Source organism: Heterocephalus glaber, unplaced genomic scaffold, assembly GCF_053883595.1.
Source record: "Heterocephalus glaber isolate CG9 unplaced genomic scaffold, H.glaber_assembly_v1.0 deba00001460, whole genome shotgun sequence".
Taxonomy (NCBI): Eukaryota; Metazoa; Chordata; class Mammalia; order Rodentia; family Bathyergidae; genus Heterocephalus; species Heterocephalus glaber.
The window spans coordinates 11,144,348-11,158,320 of NW_028258307.1; the positions used below are offsets into that span (position 1 = coordinate 11,144,348).

General features: G+C 38.8%; 1 protein-coding gene across 5 annotated transcripts in view; it reads left to right on the top strand.

Annotated features, from left to right (window-relative positions):
• Positions 1-13,973, top strand: part of Psd3 (pleckstrin and Sec7 domain containing 3) — a 517,630-nt gene that overhangs the window by 162,999 nt on the left and 340,658 nt on the right. For all 5 annotated transcript variants that reach the window (XM_087216715.1, XM_004848243.4, XM_021261216.2 and 2 more), the window contains one exon: positions 1,849-1,957. In XM_087216715.1, the coding sequence (XP_087072841.1) occupies positions 1,849-1,957 (109 nt within the window). The remainder of the gene's footprint in view (positions 1-1,848; positions 1,958-13,973) is intronic.

A 13,973-nucleotide genomic window follows, 5' to 3' on the forward strand; every position in this document is an offset into this window, starting at 1 on the left:
GCAAATGAATAATCTTTAAAAATATAGGGCCGGACGAGTTTGATCCCTGGTACCAAAAAAAAAAATATATAGGGCCAGGGATTTCGCTCAGTGGTTTCGCTGCCTGCTGCTCAGGTGCAAGGACCTGAGTTTGATACCCAGGACCAAAAAAAACCACCCCAAAACAAAAAATATAAATGAATCACTTTACTGTTTAAAACTCTTGTCTTCCCTTGATCTATACAAATGGTGTGTTTGGTCCCTGCCTGCTCTCTTAGTGGTTCCTTGCCCATTCACTTGCTCTTCTGTGGTAAGTGTTTGAGTGGTCAAGTGTTTGAGTGGCTGTCCTGCCACCCGTATGGCCATGTGTATGGCCTCCCTGTCCTTAGTGAGACACTGGTCTCCTTTTGGAGTCTCTTGTCCTTATTGCTGCAGGTGTTAAATCCTCGCAGAGTCCTCCCTAACCATCGCACCTAAATCAAGGTACCTACTATGGGAGCCTCTTGGTCGAGTACTTCTTTTACCCCCCTGAAGCTTTCCAAACACATTAAAAAATTAATATTTCCCCTCTGATGGGAAACGATAATCTATGATCATTAATCACATAACACTAAGAGTGTGCACTTTTTTTAGAAAGATAAATTTTATGCATTATGAACATTCGGTGGTTGTAGAGCTATTTTAAGCAATTGCTATCTCCAAATTCTTCAAGCTGCCTTTTGATAATGGTATTGAAGAATAAAGGGGCGGAGGGGCCCTCCTACAGAACCAGTCTGCAGTAAGAAGTTGAGTTTTGATTGGGCCTGCTCACTGTTGTCAGACATTTCTGCTCCAATAGAAGCTGTAACAGAGGTCATAAGATTTTCTTCTTTGAAGAAAGAAATTATTTGGTTGTTCATAGAACGCTTCTTCCCCTTCTCCCTTAAAGTGAATGATCAGTTGCTGGTCAGATGTGAGAAAAGACCTCTGCTAACGAGAGGGTAGAAACCAGTGTGGGTAGTGTCGGGATCCTGGTTATTTTAGAGTTCAGAGTAAAGAGGCAGAAGAATGACTTTCTGACTGTCGTAGGTCAAATTTCTCTGTGCTTTAAAGTTTCTTCCTTGTTACTTATTTTTAATGAATCGTAGCCTATAGAAGGGAGACACTCTTGATTTTTGGCTGTGTCCTCAAGTAGCCAGGAACAAGGTCTTAGGAATTTAGAATCAGTGTATGTTTTTCTTTCAAATAAGGGACTGTTAGGAATCCTAAAGGACACTGGTACAAATTTAAGACAGTCAGTTGAATGGGGTGCTTGGCAGTTCAGTTTGTGCCCTTTTTGGCAGACTGGTGTTTCTGATTATGTAAATATGTGATCTCTTTTGGAGAAAGACTATTTTTTTGTTGGTATTCTTTAACAGAACCGATACTAAAATTTATTTTTGTAATGGACTGGATAGTGATTATCACATGGAAAAAATATAAATAAAAATAAAATAGTTTTCTAGTTGACGAAAATTTAAAAATCTACCATGAACTTGTGCCACAATGGAGGCAAGCTTTTTGTTTTTCTTATTCCTTTGTAGATATTCATATGCATGTCTTGTTTTTACAGTTGTAATCATGCAGCTAGAATTTTGTAAACTGATTTTTCATGTCATGTTTTTTATATTTCATTTTGAGTGGTTATATAGCAGTCTATTAAGAATTTATAATGGTTATTCATTCCCTTATTGCATAGTTTGTTTTATGATGTATTTTTTTATTATTTTTTCTTTGGTAACAGGGATTGAACTCAGGACCTTGTGCTTGCGAGGCAGGCAGCGGAACCACTGAGCTAAACTCCCAGCTTATAATGTATTTTTAATGATGTCTTTTGTTCTCATTTTGCAGGCAGAGACATTTGTTTGGGTTAACAATGCATCAGCACATTCCCAGAGTGTTGCCAAGGCCAAATATGAATTTTTATTTGGCAAATCTGAGGAGAAAACTCCAGATACTAGTAAGTATTTCCCATTTCTTTCCTCAGTTAAAAAATGTGCACCACTGCTGATTCCTGAGTACTTTTTCTTCACTTGCATTACTTCCTTCCTGCCTCTGTGAAACCCATGCAAACAGGTTTTATTCATGAAACCAATTTTCCCAAGATGTAGAATTCAGGAATATTGGATGTATTTGTTTTTCTTTTTGTTTTTTGGTAATGGGGATCGAACTTGGGACCTTGTGCTTATGAGGCGGGCGCCAGAACCACTGAGCGAAATCCCCAGCCACTGTATGTATTTCTTATAGCTAGTTCCCGGTAATTTCAAGTCACGTGTTTGGTTCAAAGAACTCTCAGCTTCTGACATTTGAAGCTTCAAGAATTAACTAATTCTCATAAAGTTTTCTTTTTCCACATTTACCATTGTTGCGTGTGTCTACTACCTTATTTTTGGTACTCATTTTTAGTGACCAACATATATCATGTAATTTCAGACAGTAGAGTCTTTGTTTTTTTTTTGGTACCAGGAATCAAACTTGGGTCCTTGCACTTGCGAGGCAGGTGCCGGAACCACTGAGCTAAAGCCCCGCCCCGCAGACTGTACAGTCTTAATTTATGGGATTATCATATCTCTTGTTTAAAAAGATACTGATACAATCTGGGATTAAATTCTAGTTTAATTCAAAACTGCTAAATTTAAGAACAAGTGAAACTATGACTAGTATCAATTGTGATCATATTAGCTATTTTATTGGAATACTTGCTGTGTGGCAGGTACAGTATCTTGTTTAATCCTCACAGCATACCCCCATTTTCCAGAGGAGGAATCTAAAGTAAATTCCTTACAATTGTCATCACTCATACAGCAGAACCAAGTCAGGTCTGCCTGACTTCAGAGCTCATGACTCAGCCTGCTGAGACAGTGGATTTTGAAGGCATTTTTCTAAAAGGAGATACAAGATTAAAAATGCAGTTTTATAGAGTTTTAAAACTTGTGGCTGTGCCTATGGGAGACTGACAGTGAAGGTGTCATCATTTCGTAGAATTTAGACAGAAAGGGCCATGGCATATGGAGAAGAGTCTGGGTTCTGGAGCTGGACTTTCTGAGTTTGAATCCTGTCCTTGTATCTTGCAGGCTGTGTGACCTTCTGTCAGTTACTGTTTTCTAGTCTGTAAATTGGGGTTATAGTGAAACATATTTCAGAATTCTTTTGAAGATTTGTAAGTGAATGTGTAAAGATCTCAGAATCATGCTTGGTGTGTAACAAGTGCTATAAAAGTATGTGCTATTATTTATTTGTTGGGGTGATGATGGTGATGTAGCATTATCATCATCTGTATCCCTGGCCTTTCTGTTTTGGGTGGACAGGGAATCTGACCCAATGTGACTTGTTCAGTTGACCAAATAATCGCGGTACTTAGCAGACTTGTATATTCATTGGGATTACATAATAACCTCATGATATTGGAAGATGCCCGGAAAGTAGTGTTTATATAGCCATTTAATAATTCCTTTTCTCATAATGAACATTTATTGCCTATTTCAATAGTTGGAAATCTTTAAATGCAATACAAAACACATAAGTTATTTAAAATATCATTCAGCTTTTATGATAGTGTTTTGATTTAGAGGAGACTGTTTCACAATATATCTTATACTTACTATGTAGGGTAGCCATTTATATTTTATATATATGATATAGCATGGAGACCTAACTATTCTGGGCTAGAGGTTTAAGTCACTTAATCATATATTCACTATTTCTCAGAGGGTATTAATTATAGTCACCTTAAGACTGCTTAACATTCTTTGACATAGCCTTAACTTTGAATACCACATTGTATTTTATATTGATTAAGTGCTTTTTTTACTTTGATGAGATAGTTTTTACTTAGCTATATAGAGAACATGTCACATGTCTATAGTTCTGTGTTATTAGCGGGTGAGTTTGGCTCTTTCTTACTAATAGGTTTTGAGTAGTTTTCCTATGCAGTATTTCCATCCCAGATAAGTCACACTGAGGCAAACCAAAATAACATTTTTCTTTTTTGGGGGGGGTACCAGGGATCGAACTTGGGACCTTGCACTTGCAAGGCAAGTAGCAGAACCACTGAGCTAAATCCCCAGCCCCCAAAATGACATTTTAAACATTCTATTACTTACTTGCTTGGGTAAAAATGGTTGGTGGTATTTTGTAAAAATGGTGGTGTAAAGTTACTTTCCAAGTGTGAGTGTATGAATGTATTTATAAAACATATATTTAATGAACTTATTATATCCTACTCACTTTTGTGGGATATTCTGAGGGTACAAAGGAGTAGAAGTCACAGTTCTTATCTACCAGTTGCATATTTTTATTTGTACAGACATAATGTGTCTCCAGATATGACGGGAATGATCACCTTTAGCTGGGCTGGCGATAACTTCACAGAGGAGGCTGAAGTTGAACTTGCTTGTGGACTAGAATTCAGATTGAGTTTGGGGAGGGCATTTCACACTTAGGGAACAATGTAGTGGCAGATAGTGTACATTATTTGGGGAACTGACAGGAGACAACATTGTCAGTTTGTAAGCATTATCAGTGAAGGAGAAGTTTACAAAGATCACCCTTTAGAAAGAGGTCCTATCACTCTATCTCATAGAGCCCTCTAACGTAAAATGTTTGCATTTTGTTCATGTGAGTAGAAAGGAAATGCCTCAAGTACTGTCTAAGATAGACTGATGGAGAGATATTAATCTTAAAATTGGAACAGGTATAGCAGAATCTATTGCTTCCTGCAGGATTGTAAGATGTCAGTTTATATTGCTTTCTGGAAAGTACTCTTTGTGTCTTTACAAAAAAAAAAGATGCACATTTTTATCATTTCAAAAATGTTCTTTGAAGTACCTTTATATAGAACATTGATTTGTCATCAAAACACAGCTCAAACTCAGAAGCCTGTATGAACAGTAAGTAGTAGAGATGAAAAGATGGTATATCTGTTAGAATTTGATGACAGGCATACTTCTTCCAACTTAGATTTAAAAAAAAAAAGTTAAGCTGGGTATGGTGGTACACACCTGTAATACCATCACTACTGGGAGATTGAAGCAGAAGGATCACAGGTTTGAGCCCAGCCTAGGCAATTTAGCAACTTGGCCAGACCCTGTCTCAAAAAAAAAAGTTAAATGAATACTGGCAGCTGTCCCCAGTCTATTGTTTCTGTGCTGGCTATTAGCTTGTTCCTGCAATTTTCACTCTTTCTTGACTGTAACGAATCTGTTAGACAGACGGAAATGTGTAGTCGCTTTTGAATTCAACTCTAGAATTCAGCAGGCAACAGCTCTCTTACCGTAGCCTAGTAATGGTGTGGTCAGGTCGGGTGAGGTTAGTTGATTTAAAATCTGCAGTGACATCCAAAGAAATGCTGTTGCTGTACAGGGAGACAAGGCTTACTTTGCTGCTGAGGAGGAATTTAGCACTGTTTGCGGTTGGGAGGTCCTAGGGAAAACAGTTCAGTATCATTTGCAGGCTGTTGCTTAGAACAGAGCTTTTGAGTCTGTGACAGGAGCTTAGGGTAGTGGTGATGAACCTGTGACACGTGTGCCCTAGCTGGCTGTTTGTTATCATTGAAAGCTTTAAAAGTTTCGCCATCACTGGCCTAGGGTATTGGCTGGGTTACTAGAGAACATGTGATGGGGGAAGAATCTTTTATTGGCAATTAAGATTCTCATTATCTGTTTGTCAATATAGTGAAAGGAAAGAGGTAACCATGTTTCCCTAGTTTCTGTTTCTTATTATTTTGGGGGCTCCGTCCCAGCCTTTGGGAGCTTTTCAAGGGCAAGGGGAACAGTAATTGTTAGAGGCTATGGGCTACAGGGATTACTGTGTGCTACACTAGTTGTCCTGTGACTTTAGTGAAGAGACCCCAAGGCAGTAGTGGTAGGTGACTAATTTGCGGCTAACTGGGCCTACGTTCACTGGGGGTTGGTGACAGTCACAACTTTTCTCTTTGGGTCAGATTGGCCTGGCTTCTCTGAACTAGTCAGGTGGCCTCTCTTGGACAGGAGGTCCCTCCTTACAGAATTCCTAGGGTAGCATCAAAGGGCCAATCCTAATTGGTAGAGAGCAAATGACTGTTTCTGTCTCTGTGAAAATTCAGAAGGAAAAATGTTGAGGAAGTCTCAGTAAATCTCTTCCTTCTCCACTTCTGGGGGTTGAAGAGGTGTGTGAACCAGTGAAAGGGCCTGAGAGGTGTTAAGAAGGGGAATCAACATCCTGTGTTAACCGTTAGCATTCTGACAGTCTCTGTTGACTTCTCAACTTTTTGTTGTAAGTAGGTGAAGAAAATGAGGGCAATTAAAGAACAGAAGGGCACATAGTTTAGATGCTTTGGAATCAGGTTACAAGGCTAATCCTTGGTAGCCCTGGAGAAGAGCTCTAGGCTTTAATGCTATCTTACTATTCAAAGCATACTGTTAGTTGAAGGTTTATGTCATTAGACGGGTGCTTTCAAGGGTACTGAGTCGGTTGGAGATTCTTAAAACTTCATAAAGGATCCTAAACTTGCCTTTAAATTGCCTAAACTTGCTATATAAATTTTTATAAATATTCTGCAGTCCATTACCCCAGACATACAGATAACAGACTTTCGATTCCAATTTGCATGCAGATTTTTTTTCAGGTATATAACATCATGTTTTGAGATACATATGTGTTGTGAAATGATTACAACAATCAAGCTATTTAACATATCCATCGCCTCACATACTTATAGAAATTCTTAATTTCCTCTGCTCAGAAACATTTTCTAATAGCACAAGTTAAAAATAAAACTCTTGAAAAGAAAAATGCGCTTAGCCTGTCACTGCCAGAGCCAGATTAAAATAGTTGGGTGAACACTATTCTATTTTGTTTTTTTTTGTTTTTTTTTAGTACCGGGCATCGATCTTGGGGAGTTAACACTATTCTAGAGGATTTCTTCATACTGCTGTATGTTAATGCATTTTTAAAAACAAAAAATTGGCAGTGACATATGTACTGTTTTATAACCTGCTGTTTCACTGAAGAGAGTGTAGTGGATGCCTTTTTACCTCAGTACTTTCATGTCAACATCATGATCTCTTAATGATCTAATTAATAATTTTTTCATCTCCCATTATCCTCCCTTATGCCTTCCTTCCTCCTTATTCCCTTCCTCTTATCTAGGAATAGTTTCCCTTCTATTTTCATGACTTTTTTTTTTAGATTCCGTATGTTAGGGAAAACATGTATTGTTTGTCTTTCTCATTCTGACTCGTTTTGCTTATTAACATGATGATCTGCAGTCCCATCCACCTTTTTGCTAATGACATAATTTCATTCTTTATGGCTGAATTGTTCTCCATGGTATATATGCACCACATTAAAAAAATTGTTTATCTGTTGATGGTTCCATATCTTGGCTGTTGTGAATTATGTTGCAATAACCATGGGTATGCAGATAATCCCTATAGTATGCTAACTTTAATTCCTTTGGTTATATATCAAAGAGTGGTATAGCTGGGCCATATGATCATCCTAGTTTTAGCTAAACTTGTCTTTTAGAGTTTGTAGATGATTTGGAACATCGAAGACTATCAGTAATGACTCCTCACTGCTGACTATAGCTAGTGTACAGCAGCCACTAGTTCTTCTCGGTTTCAGGAATGCACAGCAAGTTGCAGCAGGCCAATATTGGCTGCCTGTGGATGAGTCATTTAATTACCTCCACTGTTTTTCATGTGTAAAACAGTGATGCTGGCAGTAACCTCTTCATAGAATTGTCGTGGTAATCAAAATGAGGCTCTTAAGTTCATGGCTCAGTGGTTAGCACATGGTATCCAAATCAGTGTTTAGCTATCAGGAAACCAGTTTATACAACCCAGCTAGCAGAATACTTGTGTTGGAACAACTCTTAGGAATCACCTTTGCATCATATGTGAGCAGGAAAGAAAGGACACAAACTCAACAGTCCAAGCAGGTTTGTGGCTAAACCTGAGAGGAACTTCTCAGTGTGCGCAGAACAGAGGTGGTGTCTCTGACAGGCTAAGAGGCTTTTTTATGGCCTTTTTTGGGCAGGCTTTTGAGGGAGTGGGTCAGAGAAATGGTGAGGTTGTGGCTGTTTGATGGGTCCTCTGTGTGCTCTGTAACCTGGGGACCTGTCCTCAGGTCTGCTCCTGGCTTGCTCACATGTCCTCTGTGACCTGTGTAAAATGAAACCCACCTTTCTCTAAGATGGCGATTGGGGCTGATTGGAACTGCTGGTGTCCCTGTCTGAGCTCGATCAGTATGGATGAGGAAACTGAGGACTCAAGAGAATTAGATTACTCGCGCAAACTCTGGCAAGCTTTAGCCTCTCATCTAGGTTCCTTGGTTCCAAATGTTGTGTTTGAGATTTTATGTTGCCTGTTTCTGTAGAAAAAGAAACGCTCGGGTTAGAAAGGCTTACTTAGGATTCATCTGATTCCCACCCCCTCAGAAACCTGTTATAAATGGCTGTGTTGTTCCGATGGCACTTCAGGTCTGAATAAACGGGCTGTAGGAGGGACGGCTGTTTTAGTAAGATACCTGATTGATTACTAAAAGAAGGCAGAGAACTGTTTCATATTATCTGCTTCCTGCCTTCACCTGAACTCTTCAGGGCCCATCATTAAGCAAGAGGTGTTAGGGGCCGGAGGGGAAGCCTTAGGAAGTATGTTGTGATTTCAAGGTTCTGCGATTGTGTGGAAATTGTTGACTAACTTTTGTAGATAGTAGAAGTACTAAAACTTTATAAGAATATTAGCTCTTTAAGATGGAACTTATTCTAGGGCTGGGGATTTAGCTTAGTGGTTCCAGCACCTGCCTCTCGCAAGCACAAGGTCCCAAGTTCGATCCCCGGTACCAAAAGAAAAAGATGGAACTTATTCTAAATTGTATCATATAAGCAGATTTTTTCATTTGTAGTGATATGTAGCCATGAGTATGCATTGGTAGGGTGCTGATTGGACTTAGATATAAATAGATTCTAAAGAATATGATTTAAAAGTATTTCATGTGAGTTGTTAAAAAAACTTCTTTTTAAAAAGTAGAGTGAGTCATGTGTAGAATCATGACTCTTGCAATGTAATGTGGCTGTTTCATCAAAGTTAACTAGATCAGGGTTTTTGCACTATCTGTTGACTTTTTGGGTTGAATATCTGACAAGGGATTGTTTCTACTGTATGTAGAGAACCCTTCCATCTCAGCAGCAAGAAGCAAACCCAATTTTTGTTTTTTAAAAAAGGCAAAAGATTTGTAAAGACATTTCATCAAAGACGATGTATGGATTGGAGCTAAACATATGAAACGATGCTCAATATTGTTAGCCATTAGGGGAATGGTAATTAAACCACAATGAAATATCACTACACATCCACTAGTGTGCCTGACAGTGGAAAGACCAACCATGCTATTGTTGGCAAGAATGTGGAGCTGCTGGAACTCTTAGGCATGGGGCATGGGAATGTAATTGTTGCAGCAGTTCAGAAACATTTGGAAAACAGTTAAGAAGTTAAACATACGCCTTTCATACCACCTGGCCATTCAGTTTCTCTGTATTTGCCCAAGACAAATGAAAGTTTGTGTCTGGGCAGAGACTTGCATATGGATATTCAGAGTCTGTCCTTATATTTCACTTTTGGGGAAATTGAGATTAGAAGTTTGAGTTTATGTTTTTTCAAAATCGTGTATGACTGAAAGGAAAAGAATAACATCAGTGATAGACTTTGCATGGTATATTTCAAAACTTGTGATCTCCTTTTTAACCCTAATTGGCCTTGATTTATTGTCCAGTGTTTACACACAGGAGTCTCTTAAATAAGAAGACCTTGGAGATCTAACCTTAGGAACAATAGAAAGGAAAGAAACAAAACACACACCACAAGTTCTTGGCCCAGAATAATGTTTCGATTTCTTTAGTATTGCGTTTTTTGGATTGTCATTATTAAAAGATTGTTTGGATAAAGATTATAATGTTCGTGTCATGTGAAAAACATGAATGAAAATTTAAATTCAAATTATAGAACCAAATAATAAAACGGAAAGAAGGAATAGAAAGGTGTAATTATTGACATTCTTTAGACTGCATCAGTTGAAGGCTGATGTTTTAAAAGTCCTTCAAAGTAATATGTATAAAGTGTCATATCATATAAAGATATTCACCAATAATGGAACTTTAGAAACATAATTTTTTATTAATTGGTAAAAATAGAAAACTCTCTTGTGTTTTTTAAGTCTTACTAAATGATATTTTTGCTGTTCTAGGTCTACTACATTGTCTCTTGTGTTTTTAGATTTTTATTGTTCTTGATAACTGCTCAAGTTTGTAATTCCCTCATTTTGAGATTTTAATTCATGTCCTAATTTACTTATTTATTTATATTAGAGCACTTGCTTAGCATTCTCAAGGTCCTGGGTTCAATTCCCATTACCACCAAGTATTTTTTTTGCTTTTATTTTCTTATTCTTTCCTTCCTTCCTTTCTTTCTTTCTTTCTTTCTTTCTTTCTTTCTTTCTTTCTCTCTCTCTCTCTCTCTTTCTCCTTCCTTCCTTCCTTCCTTCCTTCCTTCCTTCCTTTCTTGGGTGGATCCTATTGTAACTCATTCTAAAGGCGAATGTCGAATGTTTTTAGACTTTGCAACTTGGGTAGTTTGAGCTGATGCAAAACAGGAATAGATAGGTGAACTTGAAAGAAAGGAAAGGAAGTCCTCATGGTAGACAAAGAGAAAATGAACTGAGAGTGTGAAAAACGAGCAGACCCATCAGTGGGTCAAGGGGTTTTTACCCACGTGGGAAGAGTCCAGGTGGCCCCAGCTTCTGGACTTGAGTTTGGATAACTGAGGGCCATTCACCGAAAAGGGACTTAGGAAAACTGTATGTTTCCTTGGAGGCCAGCAGGGGAGGAGGCTGGGGTTTGATAATTCTGGCTTTTCAGAATTCCAAGTAGAGAAAAAGTCACTCTAGTGGAATTGAAACGCAAATCCGTGGCACATGGGATAGGATCCAAAGTGTGTCTAGAAATTGACATAAAACTAGTATTAGACTGGTGAAATGCCACAAGTTACTGCTGAAATAAATGCAAAACCATACTGGAGAGCACCTTCACAGTTTAGGAGGTGTAATGCTCCATATTAATAAAAAATCAATAATCCCTAAAGTGATAAGCTCACAATAAAATACTGTCGGCTGCCCAAAAGAGTTTTCTTGGGGGGAAGGGCCAGCATTCAAAACAGAAGGAAACCGAAAGCCAAAGAACTGGAGATAATAAAATATTCTGAAACTGTAAAATAGTTTCACTTAAGAAATAAAAGTAGCCGAGCATGTTGGCACATCTCTGTAATAATAGCACTCTCAAGGACAGGACAGGAGGATCACTGTGAGTTTGAGGCCACCTTGGACTACATAGTGAGACCTTGTCTAAGAAAATCAACCAGCCAATCAACCAACCCAACCAACCACCCAAACAAACCATAACAGTAGGAGAAGAAACCATATGATAAAATAGGAACGCTTGAAGAAAGTATAGCATGTTTAAGAAACAGCTAATGTAATTTGTTGGAAGTGAAAAATACCAATAGTGAAATGGGAAAAAAAGCCATTTGATGGGTTAAGTGCACATAGTTGGGTTTCCTGTTGGTATTTTGTATTTAAAGTAGGGCTAGGAATGTAGTTGTGTGCTAGAGCACTTGCCTAGCTGGTGTGAAGCCCTGGGTTTGATCCCCAGGACTGCAAGAAAAAACAAGGAGAGATTGATTAAAAATTGTTTGATTGCCCCATTTCTCCCTGCTTATCAAATGTCATCTGTAGAAAAGTACAAAGAAAGAGGGCAACAGAACACCTGTAATTCCACGGAGTATACTCTCATTTTAGTAGTTCATGTCCGATCACTCTGTTTGCGTGTTCCGTACCCCACAGTGCACTTGCTTGATCTGTGTCAGTCACTATGTGAGGTCTTAGGGATAGTTCTTAGATTTTAGCAAAATGATAACCTTTACTGAATGAATTACCCAACAAAAAGATTGTTCCAATTTATAATCTCTGGCGTGTGGATGCATAATCACCACGTCCTCTTCAGCATTGAGTAATTATTATCTTAAAACAACGTGCCAAATTTAATAGGGGAAATGGGCTTATTGGCATTTATTTTCCTTAGATGTACATTATTTTTTATTTTGAAATAATGTCTTATTTTCAAATAAAAATAGTACAAAATTTAAATTTTACTATCAAAATAGTATATGTGCATAATCTAAAAAATAAATCACCCTTACGGAAGAATACATGGCGAAAGGAAGGAGCAAGAGTCACCTTCTCAGCTGCTCGCTGTCTCCTTTTGTCACGGGTCGCTGTGAAGGCTGAGGTCTCTCTAAACCTTGCTCTCTGTCCAGACTCATGAACCCTGGTGCGCTCTTTCTCTCTCTCTTTTTTGGTACCGGGGATCAAACTGAGGACCTTGTGCTTGTGAGACAGGCGGCAGAACCACTGAGTTACATCCTTGGCCCCTAAATTCTTTTTCTTCTTGGTACTGGGTATCGAACTGAGGACCTTGTGCTTGTGAGACAGGCAGCAGAACCACTGAGCTGAATCCCCGGCCATGGCTCTTTACTCTTCACCACAGACTTAACAGCACTTTCTACCCCGGGTCTCCTTCTCAGTGGCAGTGAGTTTTGACTATTCTCTTTTGCTTTCATTCTTTTTCCTTCTACCTTGTAAATCTTTGCTGGTAGTTGTCTCATGGATAATATTCTTATTAGTTCTATAATATAAAAATTAGGAATTTGGCTCACATAACCTTCTCCCAACAGTTGAACTATTGGTTTTAGTTTTTTCTTTTAAACTTGGTTACATTTAGGGTTTTATTTTTGTTTTGTGGTATTGGTCTTGTGATGTTGCTCAGTCTGGTCTTGAACTTTTCGGTTCAAAGGATCCTCTTGTCTCAGCCTCCTGAGTAGCTGGGCCCACAGGCACATGCCACTATGCTGGGCTCATTTCTGGTTTTAAATATTAAATTTGAAACTAACTTTTAGACTGACTCTAAGCAGCCATCTGCTGCTCTCCAGGAAGATGAGGATGGAGGGCCTCCATGCTTCCCCTCCAGCATTCCTCCTCATGAAGCCTCTGGCCGTCTTGCCTTTCTTTATACACAGTTTACTTTCTGTTATATAACCAAGTCTTTTGTGATTTCACTACAAATTGACTCTATTCTTTCTTTGTTTTTTATTTTTTTTTTTCCAAACTGGGGATCGAACTTGGGATCTTGTGGTTGCTAGGCAGGTGCCGGAACCACTGAGCTAAATCCCCGGCCCCTTGACTCTAACCATTTAAAATGGGTCACTGGGATTTTCAAAATGCAGTCAAAGTAGTGTTGTTGGATCCGAAGTAAAAGAGAAGTAAAAGAGAAGTGGCGCTTGTGTGGGCAGCTTTGCTGCTCCAGGGCTGACGCAGCTCACCAAAGCCCAGAGGAGGGAGTGGGGGGCATATTGTTAAAATTTACTGATTGATTGTTAGGTCTTTAGTATTTTATTTGCAAAAGCAGTTTGTTTTCTTCGTCAAGATATACTTATCACAGCCTTCTGACAGTTTGTTCTAATTTGTGCCAACAGTTTTCCAGGCCTTTGGGTAGCTGCTCTCCTTAAACCAAATTCTTGATTGCGGTCTTGATTAGATGTACTGTTTCTTGGTTTCCACATCTCATTCTTTGATTTCTTTTCTCTCTCTCTCTTTTTTTTTGGCTGGAGTATCTCCCTTTGTAATGCTTTCAGAAAGTTCTGAGTTTGGTAAAATTCCTAAAGCTCTGTGTGTCTGAAAATTTTGTATTTCCGCTTCATTGCTTATTTCCTGGAATTCAAGCCTTGGTTCAGCTCATTCCCTTAAGAACTATGAAGGCCAAGTGTCACCGTGCTTTATAGCATCCACTGAGACTCTGACGTTTGCTGCCTTGAGGGTCATCTGCTCTTTCTCTCTGGACACGTTCAGGGCTTTGTATACCCCTGACCTACATCTCGGGAGGTGGGGCC